Raw genomic sequence first — 24,450 nt, 5'->3', positions numbered from 1 at the left:
GGTAAACTTCTCCAGGGCAAGTTATGTGTGGGTCTTTGGGCTCACTTTTTTGTGCTTCTCTTTGCCTTGAGCTGTATTGCCCTCAAGTCCTGGATGCTTTGGCCTTCTCCACTGCAGCCTCTGTGTCCTTAGTCCATTTTGGGACTTGTGTTTGCTCTTGTCCTATGCTGTGAATTGACACATATCATTAAAAGAAAAAAACAGGTCGAATGTGGAGCTCACCTTGCTCAATTAACTTTCTCTTAGGGTTCAAAGCGTCATTAGATTCCGCCTGATTTGTTATTCTCCAGGGCCTTTTAATGGTTGTTTTATGTATTTATTTTTTATATTGATTCTGGTAAGAGACTGAGTCTGATACATGGCGTTTATCTAGTCATGGCTGGCATGAGGCCATGTGTGTGCATGCAGTTTTTAAAAGGTTCGGTATTTTATTTGTTTACTTTTATTGAGGTCAAAATAACAAGACAAACTATTTCATAGTATACGATTCTGTGACTTTTTGTACATTCACAATGTTGTGTGTCTTTGCATTTTTTTTTATAAATTAATTTTTATTGGTGTTCAATTTACCAACATACAGAATAACACCCAGTGCTCATCCCGTCAAGTGTCCCCCTCCGTGCCCGTCACCCATTCACCCCCACCCCCCGCCCTCCTCCCCTTCCACCACCCCTAGTTCATTTCCCAGAGTTAGAAGTCTTTATGTTCTGTGTCCCTTTCTGATATCTCCCACACATTTCTTCTCCCTTCCCTTATATTCCCCTTCACTATTATTCATATTCCCCAAATGAGTGAGAACATACGCTGTTTGTCCTTCTCCGATTGACTTACTTCACTCAGCATAATACCCTCCAGTTCCATCCACGTTGAAGCAAATGTTGGGTATTTGTTGTTTCTAATGGCTGAGTAATATTCCATTGTATACATAAACCACATCTTCTTTATCCATTCATCTTTCGATGGGCACCGAGGCTCCTTCCACAGTTTGGCTATTGTGGACATGGCTGCTAGAAACATCGGGGTGCAGGTGCCCCGGCGTTTCATTGCATCTGAATCTTCGGGGTAAATCCCTAACAGTGCAATTGCTGGGTCGTAGGGCAGGTCTATTTTTAATTCTTTGAGGAACCTCCACACAGTTTTCCAGAGTGGCTGCACCAGTTCACATTCCCACCAACAGTGTAAGAGGGTTCCCTTTTCTCCACATCCTCTCCAACATTTGTTGTTTCCTGCCTTATTAATTTTCCCCATTCTCACTGGTGTGAGGTGGTATCTCATTGTGGTTTTGATTTGTATTTCCCTGATGGCAAGTGATGCAGAGCATTTTCTCATGTGCATGTTGGCCATGTCTATGTCTTCCTCTGTGAGATTTCTCTTCATGCATTTTTAATTTATCTAAATAATAGTATACCGTAGCTCTTGTTCTTTGTCTCATTTTCACCTAACAGTATTTTTAGGAATTTTTCCATATTGCTTTTCTCTTACGTTTAACAGGTGCACAGTATGCATTTCACTTATGCATTCTTCTTGATGGACCCCTATTCTGTCTCCCAACTGCTCACTACCTACACAGTATTGCACTTCATAAGAATTTTTTCTTGATTCCTTTTTCCTTAAACAAATGGATCAGGTAGGGGCCTCTTGTGGAGATTTGATTCCAAAAATTTCTAATGTGATTCATTATCTTAGATCTGCTGGAGGAATTGTCTTTTGGAAATTCTTGGGCTTTTTCGAACCATCCTAGTCCTTAGTTCTCCCCTCAGATCCATATTGGTACCAATCTAATTTTTTGAGTATCTGAACATCTCTGAACACTGTGCATTTTGCCAGATAAAGAATTGGTAGCACTTTATATTCTACCTCTTAATGTCTCGGTGCTTTGGATATAAATACACCTGTGGGAAAAATTGGATGATTAGAGACTTTATACTGTCCCTCCTAAGGGTAGTATCCTACAATTTACTGAAAGTCTGTGACCTTAGATAATGATGGAATTCAGTGTATTTAGTGATTGAACTCAAAATCTGAGTGTTCCAAACTGCTTTACTGCTTATTAGTTCTGTGACTTTGGGCAAGTTACTGAACCTGTCAGCCTTGGTTCACATCTCTGTGCTCAGAGTAATAGTGTAGTAATTGTTGGTGTAAATTTAAAGAGGATAAGATCATATAGAACACTTATCAAAGTTCTGGCACATGTTAAGAGCATACTAATGGTATCTGTTCTTGGTTGTTTGTTATAGACTGTAGATATTTTACCTTCCTATTTCCTTTGAATACTAACTGTATTTTTGTGGTTATACTGCTCATTTGGTACCGATAAACATGGTGCCTTGTATTATTGTTAATGAGTTATGTTCTGCTTTGGTTAAGTATAAACTTATAGAGAACAGAGGTTTTCTAGAACCTAGCTTAGTTTGTTTCTCCTAAAGATTAAAGAATGCATTTTTAGCTCAGAAATAAACCCATGCGTATCCAGTCAATTAATTTACTACAAAGCGGCCAAGAATATACCATGGAGGAAGGATGGTTTCTTCAGTAAATGGTGCTGGGAAAAGTGGAGAGCCACATGCAAAAGGATAAATTGGACCACTATCTCACACAAAAATTAACTCAAAATGGATTCCAGAACCAAAACCATAAAACTCCTAGAAGATATAGGCAGTAAACTTCTTGACATCAGTCTTGGCATTTTTTTTTTGATCTGACACTAAAAGCAAAGACAAACAAGTGGAACTACATAAAACCAAAAAACTGCAGCAAAGGAAACTGTCAGTAATATGAAAGGGACAAAATATTAGCATATCATATATCTGATAAGTGGTTAATATCCAAAATACACAAAGAACTCATATAACTGAATAGCAAAAAACCTAAATAATCCAGTTAAAAAAATGGACGGCTTTGAATAGACATTTTTCCAAAGACATACAGATGGCCAATGGGTACATGAAAACATGCTCAGCATCACTGATCATCAAGAAATGTAGTTGGAACCATAAAGAGATATCGCCTTACACCTGCCAGAATGGCTATTTCAAAAAGACAAGAAATAACAAGTGTTGGTGAGGTTGTGGAGAAAAGGAACCTTTGTACACCATTGGTGGTAATGTAAGTTGGTGCAGCCACTATGCAAAACAATACGGAAGCTCCTCAGAAAATTAAATATAGAACTCTGTATGATCTCGTGGTTCCACTCTGGATATTTATCTGAAGAAAATGACACTAATTCAAAAAGGTAGATGCACCCCAATGTTCATTGCAGCATTATTTACAATAGCCAGGATAATAGAAACAACATGTCTGTTGATGGATGAAGATGTAATATGTATGTGTGTGTGTGTGTGTGTGTATGTGGGTGTGTATTTATCCAATGGAAATTACTCAGCCATAAAAAGAATGAAATCTTGCCATTTGCAACAACTTGGATGGATCTTGAAGACATTATGCTAAGTGAAATAAGTCAGATAGAGAAAGACAAATACTACATGATTTCACTTGTATATGAAATCTAAAAAATGGAACAAACAAACAAATAAAACAAAACTCCTAAATATAAGGAATAGATTGGTGGCTGCCAGAGGCAAGGAGTCAGGGGAGTGAAATGGGTAAAGGGATCCAAAAGGTACGAACTTCTGGTTATAAGTCATGGGGATGCAATGTGCAGCATGATGACTATAGTTAATAATAGTGTATTGCATATTTGAAAGCTGCTAAGAATAAATCTTAAAAGTTCTCATCATAGCATAGAAAATATGTAACTATGTATGGTGACCTATTGTGATCATTTGTAATATATACAAATATTGAATCATGTTTTACACCTGAAACTATATGTCAATAATACCTAAATAAAAAACATTTTTTTAAAGAGTAAAAACTAAGAATGTGTTTTTAATCTTTCTCTCTTTTTAAATTTACTTTCTCCTCAGTTTTGAGAAGGAGAAAACATTTGTATTTAAAATCAAAATTGAACTTTTTTTTTTTCCAGATAACCATGATGATTACAGAGACTGCTACTACTGTGCTTTTTGCTCCTCTTGAGGATACATTGGGTCGAATGCTATTTGGCTGGCAGCAGCAGTTTTCATCATGTGAAAAGAAAAGTGAAACAAAATCATCTTTTAATGGTACTGGTTCATCGACCTCAAAACCTATAGCTGTTGCTTCAGATACTGTTAAAAAGAAACATACTAAGAAGACTGAGTAAATTTACTTTATGAGTTCTAAAGGCAGAAATTTTTTTCTTATCTACCTGTCAGATTGTGATAAATACTTCTATGTAAATGATGTGAAATAAAGATTATATATAAGGAATGGAGGTGACAAAAAGAAAGAACTTCTTTCTGTTTCAGGGAGATTGTCTCTTTCTGGATTGTAATTGAGTGTTATGAGTGTATCATGTGAAACTGTTTTCCTAAGTTATATCTAAAAAATTCTGTTGTGATTATTTAATAGTTTTATGTTGATAAAGGAGGCTAGATTTTTTTTCCTAATGTTAGACAAAGTAAACTTACTATCATTGCAAAATAATAAAAATTAAAGCCTTTGTTTTATTTAGGTATTTTCATACACATTTTAAATTGAATCTCTGAGCTTTAGTTCAAAATTAAACTTATACTTCATATTACCATTATAATTCCTAGATATGGAAAACAATTCCTATTTAACTTTGAGCACTGAGAAAAGTAGACCTTACCTAAACCACTTTATATTATGAATGAAAATAAATGACTAGTTTATATTTCAGATATAAACATTGTATTTTTTAACCCACATTAAGTGGAAAATATTTGAAATTTAATTTTTTAAATAGTATTTTTTAGCAAGAACAGAGTATTGGTATAAGTCTTGATCTGAAGTCTGTTTCATGCCCTTGTTTATAATGTTCCTCTTTCTCCAGAGAAAATTAGGGGTATAATTTTTAATAAATTACTAAGCCCATGTTTTGCTTTGTAAATTTCATTTTAAGAGCTTATTTTTTTTCTCTCTTAAAACACATTCATTTTATTTTAGAAGAAATATTCTCCTCAACATTTCACATATTCTTAACTTCTTTCTGATCTTAGTTGGTTGGGGTACATTGGTGGTAGTATCTTTAATGATTCATCATTTTAATTTAAAGATTTTCCCTTATGTCTCTTTCTAATGGCTACTTTTCACTTTTCTAGGAGAAAAAAAAGGTACTAAATAATGTTAAACTTTCTTGCTTCATTTTATAATTTAAAAGTCTAGTTACAATTTTTAAACACTGTGACTAATGTCTTTTTTTTCACCAAGACCATGAACCTACCTGCAGAGTTAGTATGTACATAAGGCATTTGGGGATGGCATAGAAGTACTCAAACCACACTAACATTAGAAATTTTTTAAAAAAATGTTTTAATATAAACAGCAGGGTACTGTACTTGTTGCATAAAAAAAGATTTTTTTCAGGGGAGGACCTTTGATAGCCTTGGGATATTAAAAAATTTATTTTCAATATTGTGTCTGAAAGCATTAAATATTTGGGTTTTGTATTATATTTGATAACTCTTGTAGTTAAAAACTTTTCAGAATTAACATGTTACTAATTATTGACTTAGCTTTGAAGTGTGGGTTTAACTATAGTTGAAATATTAGGGTGTTGTTTTACACTTGTATTAAAGTCAAATTTATTAAAATAAGCTCTTTAGCACTAATGGAGTATTATATTATTTTTATGTTTTTGTTTTATATTTTTCTTTGAGTTAGGAGTTCAGAACTTCTCTGGTATTTTGACTGATATTACAGTATTATATATCCAATGATTGCTGTCCAAATGGAATATTGGTACAAACTTTTATTAATCTAGTTGTGCATCCTATAACCTTCAATTCAGGGTTCTTAGGAAAAAAGCTACTGGAGAACATGGCTTAGGCTTGAAACCTCCCACTCCAGATATACTCGTGTTGCCTAGACTGGAAATTTCACTAGGTTTGCAAAGAAGATTGTTTAGACTTTCCCAACATATAAAATGAATGAGCCCTATGGGCCTGTTTCACACAGCCAGTCATAGGTAGCAGTGAGAAAGTCAGGACCTCCTGGTCTCCTTAAGTTAGAGGAGACAAGATGCTGGCTAGAACATGGGCTAGCTTAGCTCAGGGTTTCACTCTCTAGTAAAATGTGGCCAAATTAATAACAAATTCTGATTTATCAGATTAGTTTCTCTTCTTTGCTGAGGAAGTAAGGGCTGGAGAAGACCCAGATATGTGGAGTAGGAGGATTTCAGTGGAAAGTCCAGCTTCCCTCTAAGCAGAGACCAAAAGGTGGAAATGAGAGAAGAGAGGAGAGATTCCCCCTTTACTGTATTTCTCTGTCCATTCCTTGGAGGCCAGACACTCCCATTAAAATCTACCTCAAAGCTCAAGTGGATTGCAGTTGAATGATTTGTTGGAAATGGAATAATGTGTTAAAGAATACTTTCCTTCTCCCCACTGCTCTCTTGGAGTTTACATTCCCCTGGTGTAGAGAGTCTTAGAATAAACAATGTGTTCTTGTGGTGAGAACTAAAGGTTATGAATAAGTATTAAGCAGGACACAAAGATAGAAAGTGAGGGACTTGGGGATGTTGAAATAGTGTTGCTAGAGAAGGCCTTTCTGTTAAAGTTGGATTTTAGCAGAGACCTAAAGAACATGTGAGGGAGTAGGCCAGGCAGACGTCCAAATAAGTGCAAAGGTCATTCAGTTTTTTTTACATACTTAAGTTAGATAATATATAATGTATTTTTCTTCTAAAAAAATGCTTAATAAGTATGATTCCACTCTTGGTTTTTAACAGAGAAGTTTCTTTGTTTTTTATTTTTACATTTTTTTTTCTCCAAGTAAAGGTTGCATGCATGAAATGCACAAATTGTAAGTGTACATTTAGTTTTTACAGGGGCACCAGGGTGGCTCGCTCAGTTGGTTAAGTATCTGCCTTCAGCTCAGGTCATGATGTCAGGCTCCTGGGATCAAGCCCCTTGTCAGGCTCCCTGCTGGATGGGGAGCCTCCCTCTCCCTCTCCTCTCTGCTTCCTCTGCTTGTACTCTCATTCTCTCTCTCTGTCAAATAAATAAAATATTTTAAAAAATGGTTTTGACAAATGAACACAACTAGATACGCTAAACTTCTATGAAGATATAGAATGTTATCAGCATGTTGGGAAGTTCTTTCCAGTTAGATCTGCGCCCTCCCCCCACTCCTGTCCAACTATCCTGAATAGAATAAATAGAATCAGGCAATATATTCTCTTTTCGTAAGACTGCTTTCATACTCAGCATAATGTTATTCAGATTCATCCATCTTGTTGCATTTTTCAGTAGTTCATCCCGTTTTAAGTTGCTTAGTAGCAAGTATTCTATGTGAATATGCCACATTTTGTTTGTCCTTTTGATGCACATCAGGGCTGTTTCTAGTTTTGGGATGTTTTGAATAAGCTACTATGACCATTTTTGTGTAAGTCTTGATGAGCATATGTTTTTAATTTCTTTTGGGCAAATATTTAGGAGTAGAATTACTGCTAAACCTTTTTTACAAAGTGTACCACTTTATACTACATAACATAGTTTGAAAGTCCCAGGACTCTGCATCCTTACCAAGGATTAGAGTTGTTAAACATTTTAATTTCGTCCATCTCCAATGGGTGGTTTGTGGTTTCTATGTTTTTAATTTGTATTTCCCTGATGATTGATAATACTAGAGCACTTTTTATGTGTGCTTATTGGCCATTTGTTTATTTCCTTCTGTGAAGCATCTGTTCATGTCTTCTGTTCATATTTTATTGGGTTTACCTTTTTATTATTAAGTTGTGGGGGTTTTTATGTATTGTGGATATTGATCCTTTGTCAAATATGTATTTTGCACATATTTTCTTTCTGGTCTGTGGCTTACTTACTCATTTTTATAAGGTCTTTTAACAAGCAGAGGTTTTTTTTTTTTTTAAGATTTTATTTATTTATTCATGAGAGACACAGAGAGGGGCAGAGACACAGGCAGAAACAGAGGGAAAAGCAGGCTCCATGCAAGAAGTCCAATGTGGGACTTGATCCCGGGACTCCCAAGATCACGCCCTGGGCCGAAGGCAGGCGCTAAACCGCTGAGCCATCCAGGGATCCCCCAAGCAGAGGCTTTTAAATATTGAAAAGGTTTAATTTCTCAATATTTTAATTTATAGTTACTGTTTTCTGTGTCTTAAACTTTTGCGTACATCCAGGTTGTGAAGATATTTGCCTGAGGAACTCCAAATCAGTGGCTAGCTTTTATTCTGAGAAACACTTAGAAATATTTTATGCTATTATGTAAAGTAATAATTTTGTTACTCAGCGAGTCACTTAGGCCTAATTTTTAGTTCTGCTTCTTGAAAATCATTGTACACCTTTTATGTGTGGTCGCTTTTTCTGTGCTTGTGTTACAGTTTGTATATTACAGGAATTTAGTGCTTTTCTCTAGGTGTCTGTTTAGGGACTATGGGGTAGGCTTGACCTTGTTTCATCACAATGCTGAAAATACAGAGATGGCGAATAAGAATGTGATACCAGAAAATACTTTAAAAATGAAATAAATCTCTAAGCTCAGTGTAGGTGTGGGATTGGTTGGAAAGGTAGTGGTCCATATTGGAATATATAATCTTAGTGTATATTTGTGGAGATGGAATTTGGACCAGTGATCTGGTGTGAAAATAGTAGACCTTAGATTACATTACATGGCAGACTGTCAGGTGACCCATGATAGTATGTTTATGTGGCATGCTTAACTGAAGATAGTATTACTTTCTTCTATGTTTAATAAGGATATTTAAGATTTAAGGGCCAAGAAAAAGTCGATTCATATGGTGGGATTATTACCAGCAAGCAATAGTTTGGTTAGTGAGGCAGAGGACTGGAGAGACTCCTGCCTGACAAATTTAGTGACTTCATGTGTATTTTTACCCCTGTAGAATTATAGTATTAGTAAAGAAAATAAAGTTGATAAAGGACATTTGTATTTTTAATAAACATTTGTGTAATCATGCAAAGCTTGACTTAATTGATTTTTTAAAAACGGACTGTAGAGTGAAACTTTCCTTGAAAATAATACAAAAGAAGGGATTCTGTTTGTGGTTTATAAATGGCATTTTAATATTTTGACATCTTCCCTCTGAGAGGAAGTATGTAGTACTTAAAGTATGTAGTATGTACTTCAATTTGCAAAAGACATTAGATGTTATGAAAGCCCATAATGACCAGAAAAACTCAAAAGGACTAGTAATTATGTTTGGGAAATGATGTGGCTTGAAAAATACAAGTATGCAGCAGTTAAAATTATAGAAGACCTGAACCTAAGGAAATATGCATATATTTTGTAATAAACTGATTGACAGGAATTAATGAAACCTTAACATGTTATAGTCCTTGTTTTGAGAAGCCTGCCATTGTGAGTGTTTCCTTACTATGGAAGAGAGAGAAATTCATGTTAGAGGACAAACAGCAGTCTTTGCTGTGACTGCTTACCTGAAGAGAGTGTTTTGAAAATAATGTATGTGAAAATGTTTTTAAAACATTTCACAGAGAAGAGTAAATTTATAGGTGAAGCCAGAGTTCTACACGGTTTGCAGGGCAAGAAATGTGCCGCATTCATTTTCCCATGTGTAATATTTGAATCCCACAGTCAGTAAGACTCAAAAGTCCAGAAGTCCATTCTCATTACACTGTTACTGTTTTATTGTTACGATGCTGTGGTGATGTAATAGTATTATTATGAAGGAGCTGAGTCACTCTGTATGGCATTCTGACTCATACATTTAAATCTATCATACTGTCACTGCACTCCTATGTCAGTTATCACATGCACATTCTATGTCTGGTGTTTCAGTATTCTCAGTTGGATATGTGTCCTCAAAAGCTTACATTAGATTACAGATTATGTATTATGATAAATTTTGTGCTAATTAAATATTTGAATACAGTCTTATAAAAAAATAAGATCCCATCTCTTATGTGGTTATGTGTTCAAGTGGCTTAAGGTCTGGTCCTGACTCCTTGTCTTGAGCAATATCATTAATGTTACTCTTTCTAAAGGAGACTTCAAGCCAAACTGTCCAGAATCTTTAAAGTTCTTTCCAGTCCCTCTCTGAACCAAATCCATGGGGTTCTAGGCTACCCCAGGACAGTGGGAATGGCACAGATTGAGTTGATGGTCACTCCACAGGTAGTAGTGATGTGAGTCAATAGGTGGTGGATGAAGCAGTTGATAAATGTGTAAGAGCTGTGGGCAGCAGGAACAAGGTTGAGAATTTTCTAGGAAGATATGAGACTAATTAGGCTCCACAGAGGGCACAGTTAACTGTGCTGGCACAGTTATCCCTAAATATTAGGTCTGAAATAAGGTGGCAGAAAGGCTAAATTCTGCTCTAGCCGTTATTAAAGCTGTCAAGGTAAAGTTCTTTCACAGCAGTTGTTTAAAGGACAACCATCCAGGGTCTTAATATCCTATTAGACCTCTTAGAAACACTACATTCCAGTACACAAACCTAGAACCCTTATTCCTACTTCCTCTTTGGTGACTACCTCTATAAGATATCATACTTAAAACCATTCAAATACTGTTAGTTTTGTTAATACTAAGTTTTACTAAGCCTTTCTCTGAGGGGAGGAACCCATGCAAGAGATTCTTTGCAGAAAAGGGAAGATCTGCTTCAAGGTGACTTTTAGTCTTGAACTGTATCAAAATGCAGTTGACATCTCACTATGGAAGAGAAATTAAAACACATACTTCAATTCTGACAGGGCACTCCCCTCAGCATACATGAGACAAATGAGTTCAATTCAGGCAAGGATGAGAAGAAACTGGCAAGGCAAGTAATCTCTATTAGAAACAGGAACGTTTCTTCAAAAGGACATTTATCAGATTTGCATTTAAAAATTTTAATTGACATATAACATTCAGAAAAGCATACAAATTGTGTTTGTCTTGTTATCACAAAGAGAACATACCCGTGTAAAGTCCAGATCAAAAATGAAGCATTATTAATACCTCTTTTCTAATCACCACTCTTCCCTTCTCACAGGTAAACAGTATCTTGACTTCTAATATAAGATATTTGTTTTGATTGTTTTTGAGTTTTACATGCATAGAATTATATCATATTTGTCCAAGTGTGTCTAACTTCTGCATACATTTGTGAAATTCATCTCTCTGTTATTTGTGTAGCTTGTAATTGCATTGTATTGCAATTGTATGACTTCAGTTTGTGTATCTAGTCTATTGTGTTGATGGGATTTTAGATTGCTTTTAGTTTGGTGCTATTGCTAATATTGCCGCTATAAAAATACTCCTTTGAATATCTTTTGATTTACATGTATATACATTTTTGTTCTGTATGTTCTTAGTGAAGCGATGGGTCATGGAATGTGAACATATTCAGCCTTTGTAGATCTCAAAAGTTTTACAAAATAGCTTAATTTGAACTCCTATGAGCAGTGTTTGAGAGTCCCAGTACCCCCACTTCCTTACCAATCCATTTTTTACATTTAATAATTCTGGTGAAGTTAGAGTAGTATCTCATGTTTTTAAATTTGTATTTCCCTGATGAAGTTGAACATGTTTCAGGTAAGTTTATTGGCCATTTGGATTCCTCTTTTGTGAAATGTCTGTTCTAGTTTCTTGCCCATTTTTTTCTCTTAGGTTGTATGTCCTTTCATTTGTGCATAGGGCAGTGTGGTGTGTGTGTGTATGTGTGTGTGTATGTGTGTGTGTGTACACATACACTTTGGATATGAGAGGTTTGGGAGTTTCATGCATTGCAAATATATTCATCCACTCTGTCAGCTTTCATTTTCACTCTTAATAGTTAAGTACCATGAACAGAAGTTACTAATTATAATGTCCAGTTTAACAATATTCTCATTATAATTGATTAATGACTTTTTTTTGTCTTATTTAAGAAATCTTTCCCTATTCCACAGTCATAGAGATATTCTCCTATATTATCTTCTGGAAGCTATATTATTGTATCTTTTATCCTAAAAGATTCTAAAATTCCACCTGGTGGAATTTATTATGTTTGTATGGTGTGAGCATGGGGCATTTTCCTTTTTTTCTTTTTCTATATCTAGTTCTTTCACCATCATTTATTGAAAAGTGCCACTTTGTCATAAATTGGACATGTATGCATTAAAATTAAAATGCATTAAAACCCTATTTGTTGCATTGTTCTCTGTCCATCCTTATGCTGTATTGCATATATACTATATTATGTAAACTATGGTAGCTGGATATGTCTTCATATCTAGCAGAATAAATCCTCTCACTTTGATCTTTTCCTTCAAATTTTTCTTATCTATCCTTGGCCCCCCTTTGCTTCTATATCAATTTTGGAATTGTCAGCTTCCACAAAAATAACTTGATTGAGTCTTTTGAGATTTTTAAAATTGGAATTAAAAAAATGTTGGGGATTTTATTTTACTTTGAATTAACTTCTTTATTCTTCTTCTTCTTTTTAATTTTAGAGAGGGAGATAATCTTAAGCAGGCATCCCCCCTAGCATCAAGCCCGATGTGGGACTTGATGTGGGACTCGAACTCACAGCCCTGAGATCATGACCCTGAGACCATGACCTGACTGGAAACCAAGAGTTGGTTGCTTAACCAACTGAGCCACCCAGGCTCCCCTCTCATTTATTTCTTTTTTCCTTCTTCTTTTAAATTTTATTTATTTATTTAACAGAGCACAAGCAGGGGGAACAGCAGGCAAAGGGAGAGGGAGAAGCAGGCTCACCACTGAGCAGGGAACCTGATGCATGGCTCAATCCCAGGACCTTGGGATCATGATCTGATCTGAAGGCAGATGCTTAACTGACTGAGTCACTCATGTGCCCCTCACATTCCTTCTTGAATGCTGTCCCTTTCCTTATGTAAATCTGAATCCTGACCTATTTTTCTTTCTTTCTAAAGAAATTTTCTTGACTTTTCTTGCAAGGCCAATCTACTGGCAACAAATTTCCTCAATATTTATTACCTGATAAATTATTTCTCTTTCACTTTTGAAGAATAATTTTGCAGGGTACAGAAGTCCAGGTTGGTAGTTTTTTCTCACAACATTTAAATATTTCATTCCATTCTCTCCTTGCTTGCATACTTTATTGCATCTTTGTTTCTCTATAGTTAAGGCGTTTTTCCCCCCACTCTGGTTTCTTTCATGGTTCTTTGTCTTTGATTTTCTGTAATTTGAAAATAATATGCTTACTTGTAGGGTTTTTTGGTTTTGTTTTGTTGATATTTATCTGACTTGGTGTTTTCTGACCTTCCTGGATCTCTTGTTTGGTGTGTGACATTGATTTGGGAGAAAATTCTCAGTCATTATCATTTCAAATATTTCTTCTGTTTCTTTCCTCTCTTCTGGTATTTGCATACGTGTCATGTTATACTTTTTGTGGTATCTCCACAGTATTTGAATATTCCATTCCTTTTTTTTAGTCTTTATTCTCTTTGTTTTTTTTTTTTTTTTTTTTTGGTTTTCAGGGATTTATTGATATATCCTCAAGCTCAGAGATTGTTTCCTCAGTCATGTCCAGTCTACTAAAAAAGCTGATCAAAGACTTTCTTCATTTCTGTTTCGGTGTTTTTGATATCTAGCATTTCTTTTGGTTCTCTTTATGATTTCCGTCTTTCTGCTTGCATTGCTTGCTCATTTGTTATTGCATGCTCTCAACTTTATCCGTTATAATAGCCCTTAGCATATTAATCACAGTTATTTTAAATTCCTGGCCTAGAATTCCAGCATCCCTGCAATGTCTGGTTCAGATGCTTGCTCTGTCTCTTCAAACTGTGTTTTGACTTTTGGTATGCCTTCTAATATTTTCTTGATAGCCAGACATGATGTATCAGAAAGAAGAAACTGCTGGAAGTAAGCCTTTAGTAATACAGTAGTGAGGTGTGGTGAGAGGGTCTTGTGATTAGGTCTCAGTCTTTCATCAAACCCTTTGCCTCTGGACTGTGAACATCACAAGTGTTTCAGGTTTTTTTCTGCCCCTGTACATGGGACAGATTGGCTAGCAGGCACCAATGTTAGGTCTTTCCATTTCCCAGGTCAGTTAGGCTCTTATAGCAGTTGAGGCTCTGCTTAACTAGGCTAGGTATTCCTTAGAATAGGCCTTGTTAAGAACAAAGTTCTCTGACTTATTTCAAAGTGGTTCCTTTCCCCTGCTGGAAGCTTAAGGAGATTTTTCTCCTGTATTTACCATGAGAATCTAGTTGAGCTTCTGCAGGTAAATCTCACAATGTTGTTGGGACCCACTTATGACTGGGTCCCCCTAAAGTTTTTAACTTCCAGAGTTGTCTACACTGAGCCTCCAGCAAGTACAGTTTAGGTTTTCCCACCTAGCACTGACTTTGTTGGCAGTTTATGCTTGAGTCTCCACTCTGGTAAACTACGACTCCCTCTATTTGCCTGTCTGTTTCTGCAATTGTGGGAGCAGTGGTTTATTCCGTCTCCTTTCTTATGAATCCAAGAAGCATTAATTTTTCAGTGTGTTCAGCTCTTTACTTGCTGTTAGGACAGTTTGGCGACTTCCAAGCTCTACATGGGGAACTGGAAATTGGAACTCTCTCATATTTTTACTGTATAAAATAAGTGAAACATTTACCATTTTTATTTACTGTTTTTATTATTTGTAAAGATTTTGAGAGTGAAAGAGAGCTCATAAGCAGGGGGAGCATCAGAGGGAGAGGGAGAAGCAGACTCCCTACTGAGCAAGGAGCATGATGTGGGGCTCGATCCCAGGACCCTGAGATCATGACCCGAGCTGAAAGCAGATGTTTGAGCCACCCAGGTGCCCCTAACTGTTTTTTAATTGTACAGTTCAATGATATTAAATCTATCTAAAATGTTGTGCACATCACCATCCATCTCCGTAACTATTTTAATCTTATATAAACAAACTCTATATCCTTTAGGCAGTAACTCTGTTTCCCCCTTCCCCAGCCTCTGGCAAGTACTGGTCAACTTTATATCTCTGATTTTGACTACCTTATATAGGTAGAATCATACAGTATGTGTCTTGTGACTAGTACATTTTACTTAGCATAATGTCCTCTAGATTCATCCATGTTGAAACATAAGTTAGAAATTCTGTCCTTTTAAAGACTGAATTATATTCCATTGTGTGCATATACCACATTTCGTTTATCCATTTATCTGTGAGTGGCCACTTTGGTCTTTTTCACATTTTAGCTCTTGTAAATAATGTTGCTATGAACATGGGTGTATGGATATCTCTTTGAGACCATACTCTTAATTCTTTTAGGTTTACCTAGAAATGCAATTGCTGAATTATATGGTGATTCTATTTTTAACTTTTTGAGGATCTGCCATACTATTTTCCACATGGGAAATGGAAATAGATTATAGGATAATTCTATTTTTAACTTTTTGAGGATCTGCCGTACTGTTTTCCACAGTGGCTATGCCATTTTACATTCCTGATAGTGGCGCATTAGAGTTCCAGTCTCTCCACATCCTCTCCAACGCTTACTATTTTCTGTTTTTAATTTTTTTTTATAATAGCCATCCTAACCAGTGTGAACTGATATCTCATTGTACTTTTGATTTGCATTTGCCAAACGACTAAGGATGTTGAGACTCTTTCATGAACTTATTGACCATTTGAATGTCGTCTTTGGAGAAATGTCTATTCAAATACTTTGTTCGTTAAATTTGGGCTTTTTTCTTCATTGAGTTTTAGGGATTCTCAATTTAATATTAAATCTTTTATTTGATATATGACTTGCAAATATTTTATCCCGTTATTCTGTTGCTATTGTCTTTTGATGCACACAGTTTTTAAATAATCACAAAGCGCAATTGTTTCTTTTGTTGCCTTTGCCTTTGGTATCATATCTAAGAAATCATTGCCAAACCTAATGTCATGAAGTATTTGCCCTCTGTTTTTGTCTCAGAATGCTATAGTTTTAGGTGTTATTACATTTAGGTCTTTGATCTATTTTGAGTATACAGTGTTAGGAAAGGGTCCAGCTTTTTTCTTTTGCGTGTGGCCAGCTCTGCTCAGCACAGAGTGTGCTTAATACTCTCTTTCCCACTTCTTCCCCCTCCCATGAGGTCTCTCCTCCTCATCTCTAAAATACTTAATGGTATTTATATATTTTTTAAAGTTTTATTTTCCTGTGTTTTTATTTAAATTCAAGTTAGTTAACATATAGTATCGATTTCAGGAGAGTTTAGTGACTCATCACATATAACACCCAGTGCTCATCACAAGTACCCTCCTTAATACCCATCATCCATTTAGCCCATGCCCCACTCACCTTCTCTCCAGCAACCTTCAGTTTGTTCTCTATAGTTAAGAGTCTCTTATGGTTGACCTCTCTGTTTTTATTTTATTTTTCTTCCTTTCCCCTATATTCATCTGTTTTGTTTCTTAAATTCCATATATGAACGAAATAATAAGGTATTTGTCTTTCTCTAACTTATTTTACTTAGCATAATACACTCAAGTTTCATCCACATCATTGCAAGTGGCAAGATTTTGTTCTTTCTGACAGCTGAATAATATTCCATTGTGTATGTGTATGTATATATACACGCATATATATACACCACATCTTCTTTATCCATTCATCAGTTGATGAACACTTGGGCTCTTTCCATAGTTTGGCTATTGTTGATAGTGCTGCTATAAATATCAGAGTGCATGTACCCCTTCAAATCTGTATTTTTGTATCCTTTGGGTAAATGTCTACTAGTGCAATTGCTGGGTTGTAGGGTAGCTCTATTTTTAACCTTTTGAGGAACCTCCATACTGTTTTCCAGAGTGGCTACCAGCTGCATTCTCACCAGCAGTGTAAGAGGGTTCCCCTTTCTCTACATCCTCACCAACATTTGTTTCCTGATTTGTTAATTTTAGCCATTCTGACTGATGTGAGGTGGTATATCATTGTGGATTTTTATTGTCCAGATGAGTGATGTTGAGCATCTTTCATGTGTCTGTTGGCCATCTGGATGTCTTTGGAAAAATGTCTGTTCATGTCTTCTGCCCATTTCTTAACTAGATTATTTATTTTTTGGTTTGAGTTTGATAAGTTCTTTATAGATTTTGGATACTAACCCTTTATCAGATATGTCATTTGCAAATATCTTCTTCCATTCTGTAGACTACCTTTTTAGTTTTGTTGATTGTTTCCTTTGCTGTGCAGAAGCTTTTTATCTTGATGGAAGTCCCAATAGTTTATTTTTGCCTTTATTTCCCTTGCCTCAAGAGATGTGTCTAGTAAGAAGTTGCTACAGCCAAGGTCAAAGAGGTTTCTGCCTGTGTTCTCCTCTAGGATTTTGATGGATTCCTGTCTTACATTTAGGTCTTTCATCCATTTTGAATTTATTTTTGTGTATGGCGTAAGAAAGTGATCAAGTTTCATTCTTCTGCATGTCACTGTCCAGTTTTCCTAGCACCATTTATTTTGTTTTTTTTAAATATTTTATTTATTTATTTATAAGAGACACACAGAGAGAGGCAGAGACATAGGCAGAGGGAGAAGCAGGCTCCCTGCAAGGAGCCCAATGTGGGGCTTGATCTCAGGATCCTGGGATCAGGATTTGAGCCAAAGGCAGACACTCAACTACTGAGCCACCCAGTTGCCCCCCCTAGCACCATTTATTGGAGAGACTGTCTCTTTTCTGTTGGATATTCTTTCCAGCTTTGTTGAATATTAGTTGACCCTATAGTTGTAGGTCCATTTCTGGGTTCTCTATTCTGTTCCATTGATCTATGTGTCTGTTTTTGTGCTAGTACCAATACTGTCTTGTGATTACAGCTTTATAAAACAGCTTAAAGTCTGGAATTATGATGCTACCCACTTTTTTTTTTTTTTTTTGCTATTTGGAGTCTTTTCTGCTCTCATTCAAATTTTAGAATTGTTCTAGCTCTGTGAAAAAGCACTGGTGGTATTTTGATAGAAATTGCATTAAATATGTAGATTGCTTTGAATTGTAGAGATAATTTAACAATATTTATTCTTATCCATGAGCATGGAATGCTTTTCCATTTCTTTGTGTCTTCTTCAATTTCTTTCATAAGTGATCAGTAGTTTTCAGATCTTTTACATCTTTGGCTAGGTGTTTATTCCTAGGTATCTTAATGGCTTTTGGTGCAATTATAAGTGGGATTGATTCCTAGATTTCCTTTTCTGCTGCTGCTTTATTGGTGTATAGAAATGCAACCGATTGGGATGCCTGGGTGTCTCAGTAGTTGAGTGTCTGCCTTTGGCTCAGGGTGTGATCCTGTGGTCCCGGGATCGAGTGCCACATTGGGCTCCCTGCATGGAGCCTGCTTCTCCCTCTGCCTCTGTCTCTGTTCTCTGCTTCTGTCTCTCGTGAATAAATAAAATCTTAAAAAAGAAATGCAACTGATTTCTGTATGTTGATTTTATATGTTGTGACTTTGCTGAATTCATGTATTAGTTTTAGCAATTTTTTGTTTGAATCTTTTTGAGTTTCTACATAGAGTATCATGGCATCTGTGAAGAGTGATAGTTTGACTTCTTCCTTGCTGATTTGGAGGCCTTTTATTTCTTTTCACTGTCTGATTCCTGATGCTAGGACTTCCAGTAGTATGTCAAACAATAGTGGTGAGAATGGACATCCCTGTCATATTCCTGACCTTAGGGGAAAAGCTCTCAGTTTTTCTCCATTGAGGATGATATTAACTGTGGGACTTTCATGTATGGCCTTTATGATGTTAAGGTATAGTCCTTCTATCCCTACTTTCTTGAGAGTTTTTTTTTTATCAAGAAAGAATGCTGTGTGTTGTGAAATACTTTTTTTGCATCTATTGAGAGGATCATATAGTTCTTTTCTTTTCTTTCTTTTTTTTTTTTTACTGGAAAGAGAGCAAGCAAGTGAAGAGGGGTAGAGGGAAAAGCAGACTTTCTACTAAGCAGGGAGCCCGACACAGGGCTTGATCCCAGGACCCTGAGATCATGACATGAGCTAAAGGCAGATGCCAGCTGACTAAGCCAGCCAGGCACGCTGAGGATCATATGGTTCTTATCCTTTCTTTTATTAATGATCACCACTCTATTTTGATTATTGTAGCTTTGTAACAAGTTTTGAAGTTATGAAGTGTGAGTGTCCTGGCTTTGTTCTTTTTCAAGATTGTTTTGGCTGTTGGGGGTTGCTTGAGCTTCCATATAAATTTCAGGATGGATTATTCTGCAAAAAAAAATCATTGGAATTTTGATAGGGATTATATTGAGTCTTTAGATCATTTTGGGTAGCATTAACATCTAAACAACATCAAGACTTCCAATCCATGAACATGAGATGCATTTCTATTTATTTTTGTCTTCTTTCACTTTTTCCAGCAATATATTGTAGTTTTTATTGCGAAATCTTTCAACTTCATGGTTAGTTCCTAAGCATTTTATTCTTTTTTCATGTTATTGTAAATGGAATTGTTTTCACAATTTCCTTTTCAGATTGTTCATTGTTAATGTATAGAAATGCTATTTGATTTTTGTATGTTTACTTTGTATTCTGCTATTTAGATGGATTCACTTAGTATTTTTAACTTTTTTGTGTTCAATATTAAGGGTTTTCTATTATGAGATCACCTGAGAACAGAGATAATTTTACTTTCTTCTTTCCAATTTGAATACCTTTTATTTCTTTTTCCTTCCTAATTGGTTTTGTTAGAACTTCCAGTACTATGCTGAATAGAAGTAGACATCTTTGTCTCATTCCTCATCTTTGAGGAAAAGCTTTTAGTCTTTTACCATGGAGCATGATCTCTGTGGATTTTATATATAGCTTTTGTTTTGTGAGATAGTTCCCTTCTAATTCTAGTTTATTGAATTTTTTTTATCATTAAAGGGTATTAAGGGTGCCTAAGTGGCTCAGTTGGTTAAATGTCCAGCTCTTAATTTCAGCTCAGGTCATGATCTCAGGGTCCTAGGATGGAGCCCCACATCAGGCTGTATACTCAGCAGAGTCTATTTGTCCCTCTCCCTCCCCCTCTGATCCTCCTCCTGCTCATGCATGTGTGAGTGCTCTCTCTCTCTCTAAATTAAATAAATAAAATCTTTTTAAAAAAGAAAAAAAAAAGGTGTTGAATTTTGTCAAATGCTTTTTCTGTGTCTGTTGAGATAATTACGTTATTTTCCCTTCCTTCTGTTAATGTGGTGTAGTAAATTGATCAGTTTTCATATGTTGGGCCAACCTTGCATTCTGAGAATAAATCTCAGTTGGTCATGCTATATAATCATTTTAATATGCTGTTGAATTTGATTTGGGAGTGTTGTGTTAAGGATTTTTGTATCAAAGTTCCTAAGGGATATTGGTCTATAGTTTTTGTTTTGTTTTTTCCCCTTGTAGTGTTGTGGTCTAGCATTGGCATTAGGGTAATCCTGGCCTCATAGAATGAGTTAGGAAGTGTTTCCCCCTCTTCAGTTTTTTGGCAAAGTATGAGAAGGACTTGTAAGTGTAAGTATGTAGTCAAAATCAGAGTACTCTAATACTGTAATATTGTGGTATGTTAACTACTTAACTCTAGTATAGATGTTAAAGAATAATTGTATTAAAAATAACTATAGTTACAATAATTTGTCATGAGTACACAATATAAAAAGAGGTAAATTATGACATCAGTAACAAAAGGTGAGGAGTAAAAGGGTAGCATTTTTGTATGTGATCAAGGGTAACTGATTATCAATATTATCAACATAAAATAGGCTGTTATATCTATAAAATGTTTTACATAAACTTCCTGATAACCACAAAAGCGAAAACCTACAGTAGATATGCAAAAGATAAAGAGAAGAGAATCAAAGCATAGCAATAAGAACAATCATCAGTTCACAAAGGAAGGCAGCAAGAGAAGAAGAAAGGAATAAGAGAACTTCAAAACAGCCAGAAACCAATAGGATATCATTAAGAAGTCCTTATCTATAAACTGTTATTCTGAGTATAAATGGATTAAATTCTCCAGTGAAAAGTCCTAGGGTGGCTAGATGGAATAAAAAACAAGACCCAACTGTATGCTTTCTAAAGGAGACTCACTTAAGCTTTAAGGATACACATAGGCTAAAAGAGATAGAAAAAGATACTCCATATAAGTAGAAACCAAGAGACAGCAAGGCTAGCAATATACCAGACAAAATAGACTATAAGCCAAAAACAGTAACAAGAGACAAAGAAGGTGATCATATCATGATAACGAGGTCAATTATTGAAAAAAATATAACAATTGTAAGTACATATGCACTTAACGGTGGAGCACCAAAATATATTAAGCAAACACTAACAGAACTGAAGGGAGAAATAGACAACAATACAATACTAGTAGGGGACTTCGGTCCCCCAGCTTTCAACAATGCATAGATCATCCAGAGAGAAAATAAGTAAGGAAATAGTGGATTTGAACAATACTGTAGACCAAATGGATTTAACAGACATATAGAGAATATTCCATCTAGCAGCAGAATACACATTCTTCCCAAGTGCACATGTAATATTCTCCAGGATAGATCATAGGTTAGGCCACAGACAAGTTTCAGCAAATTCAAGAAAGTACAAATATTGCTGAAAGAAATGAAGGAACTAAATAAATTGAAAGATATCCCATATCAATGCATTAGAAGCCAATATTGTTCAAATGGCAGTATGTCCCAAAGCAATCTACAGATTTAGTGCAATCCCCATCAAAATTCCAATATTTTTTTTTTTGCAAAAATGGAAAGACTGAAGTTCTATGGAAATTATGAATCTACTGGCAACAAATAGACATCTACTCACCAAGGCCAGTCTGGCTATACTTGATGCTGATGCCCAATCTACCAGTAATAGAGACCAATGCTGAGCCCTCAATATGGTAGCCCTCAGTATGATTACATTGAACTGCTTCTAAAATGGAAGGGGAAGTACTTTGTTCTTACTCAAATAGACACTTTGGACACAGATTTGACTTCCCTGTACACAATGCTTCCGCCAAAGCTATCATTTTTGGGCTTATAGAATCTCTCTCTCTCTCTCTCTCATCATTTTTGGGCTTATAGAATCTGTCTGTCTGTCTCTACCTACCTACCTACCTATCTACCTATCATTATAATTCTATATAGCATTGCTTCTGATCAAGGAATTCCCCCTCACAGCAAATGAAGTGTAGCACGGGCCATTGTTCATGATAATTCACTGGTTTTACCATGTCTCCCATGTTTTTTTAATGTCTCATCTCTTCCCTGTGCTGGTTCAGAGGCTCAAGTTCCAAGCCTCTGTTAAGCATTGTAAGAAGAGAATGTATTAGATAGGAACTCAGAACACCCCTAACAATGTTTTTAAACAGGTTTAACTGAAATTTTTTCTGGTTTCAGGAGTTCCCAATTACCCTAAAGGAAGCACTTTTCACATCTACTATCACAAGAACAAATTAAAAGAATCTACTCCAGAAAAGTAAGAGATGTCAGTGATATATTGACATGCTTTTGGATCCTCTCATATTTTACAGAGGGACACTGAAGTTACAGACTTAGATTCTTCCTGCTGGCTGGGGGTGCCAGTCAGCCATCTCTGAATTAGTAAACCAGGAGAAATAGGCCCAGGGCTGTGTATGTATGTATGCATGTGTACATTCCCCTATTTCCTTGCTGTAAATCTAGCTTTTTCCATCCTTGAATCCATAGGGTACTGTGCTTCCTTAGATGGGATTTGCAGATAAGGTGCTGGGATCTTAGCCATACATGGTCAGGAAAATCAGCAGATTGGGACTGAGCACATGGTCAGGGAGGTTCACTCATCAGTGAGGAAGGTCCCTATGGAGGATTCTCTAAAGGTTATAGTGCTCTGGTACTGATCCATTTGTATTAGTCGGATAGGCCAACTGCAGTAACCAAAGTCCCCAGAATATATAATGGCTCAAATGCACTCAAGTTTATTTTCATTCACATGAACAGTCTAAGACCTCTAGGTGGTGTGAAACTATGTTCTGCACAGGCATTCAGTGATCCAGTTTGATAGGCTCTGCCATCTTTAATACATGGCTTTCAAAGTTGGCCTAGAAATTAATACCCAGCTATTGGAAGGGGAAAGAGGCACATTCAAGGTTTTATGGACCAGACCTGGAATACCATTTCTTTCCTTTGGTAGAACTGAATAGTATGGCCACATCTCACTGGAAGAGAAACTGGCCTATGAGCCAAAGAAGGAGAGTAAATCAATTTGTGAGGACTAGCAATGTTGGATATATAGCTTCTATATCCAAGGGATAGGGATGTAGTGTCTGGAACAGGGCAGCAGCAGAAGCTAAAACCAAGAGTTTGCAGGAAGTCAGGCAGGAGGCAGTATTCTCTTTGAACCGTTATGGCCAACTTAAAGTAAGATGTTATTCAGATGTAGGTGTGGAGATGGTTTTGGTGGTGGAAGTGTTATTGATGCTAGACCCTGGGAAAAGGGACTCAAGAGGGTGGGATTCTAGGACCTGAGCCAAGAACTAATATTTAAGTCCAAGCTCTGGTGGTGATATTGAAGGCCAATAGTATGGACAGAGATTTGGGAAAAGGCTTACATGTAAGGGCTTACCTTGAAGATTCTTTGCCCTTGACTGCAATACTTAATCCCAGGTCACCCCTGCTACTGGGCCTGGGAGTGTTTGGGCTAGGCACAGCTTTGGGACAGTTTAAGACTGGTCTTCTTCCTGAAATTTTCTTTTAACCTTGTCTTTTCTAGAAGGGCACTCATCTATGCTCTTCAAAGAGCTTAATCTCCTTAAAAGAGAGTTGCCGCTACCTATGCCTTCTTTAAGCTGCCATATTTATATTCCCTAGCTCTTAGGAATTTACATCAAAATAATGCTGGGACACAGGTCAGAATTTCTAATGTCCTGTGGTCTCATAGGATATATTCGGTCTCACAGTTTAGGCATGTACATTAGAGGCTAAATAACTACTAGATTTTAAATAGTCGATAGATTCTTTATGGAAAACTTGCATGAATTCCTTGCTTTGTTTGCTTACTTCTTTGGAGGTGGCCAAAAAAATCTTAACAATTGTTTAGGGCTTTCTGAAAATTGTCTTTTAAGGATGATACTGCATGTACTGTCTAGAGATATTGTTGGAACAGATGTTGTGAGGCTTTTACACTGTAATATGCTAAGAATGCCCATGTATCCCCCAGACATTTTCTCAGGAAGTCCTCAAACACATTCATAGCACTACAGGGCGTTGCCTTCCACTTGACCCTTCCACTCTCTAGATTGTTCAATGCACAAGGGTTATTAAGAAGCCAAAAGATGATTATTACACTACATTGTGGTTGTCAGCTCTATGCTGGCAGATTTTTGAAAACAGATTCAGGAAATCACTGTAGGTTAATGACAAGATATGGAAAGTTCTGGTCTTGTAGTAAGCCTATTTCATAGAACAAAATATGGGATAGTAAAGGAGGCAATATATGATAGTATTTGAGCATAGACTGAAGTAA

At 36.2% G+C, this 24,450-nt stretch overlaps 1 protein-coding gene across 2 annotated transcripts in view; it reads left to right on the top strand.

Annotated features, from left to right (window-relative positions):
- The window catches only part of TMEM38B (transmembrane protein 38B), a 50,910-nt gene extending 45,972 nt beyond the window's left edge, over positions 1-4,938 (top strand). For both annotated transcript variants that reach the window (XM_055302273.1, XM_055302274.1), the window contains one exon: positions 3,986-4,938. In XM_055302273.1, the coding sequence (XP_055158248.1) occupies positions 3,986-4,204 (219 nt within the window). In that variant the 3' untranslated portion in view covers positions 4,205-4,938. The remainder of the gene's footprint in view (positions 1-3,985) is intronic.
- The last annotated feature ends 19,512 nt before the right edge of the window (positions 4,939-24,450 follow it).

The sequence above is a fragment of the Nyctereutes procyonoides genome, unplaced genomic scaffold (assembly GCF_905146905.1).
Source record: "Nyctereutes procyonoides isolate TBG_1078 unplaced genomic scaffold, NYPRO_anot_genome, whole genome shotgun sequence".
Lineage (NCBI taxonomy): Eukaryota > Metazoa > Chordata > Mammalia > Carnivora > Canidae > Nyctereutes > Nyctereutes procyonoides.
This window is presented reverse-complemented; position numbering and strand designations above follow the sequence as displayed.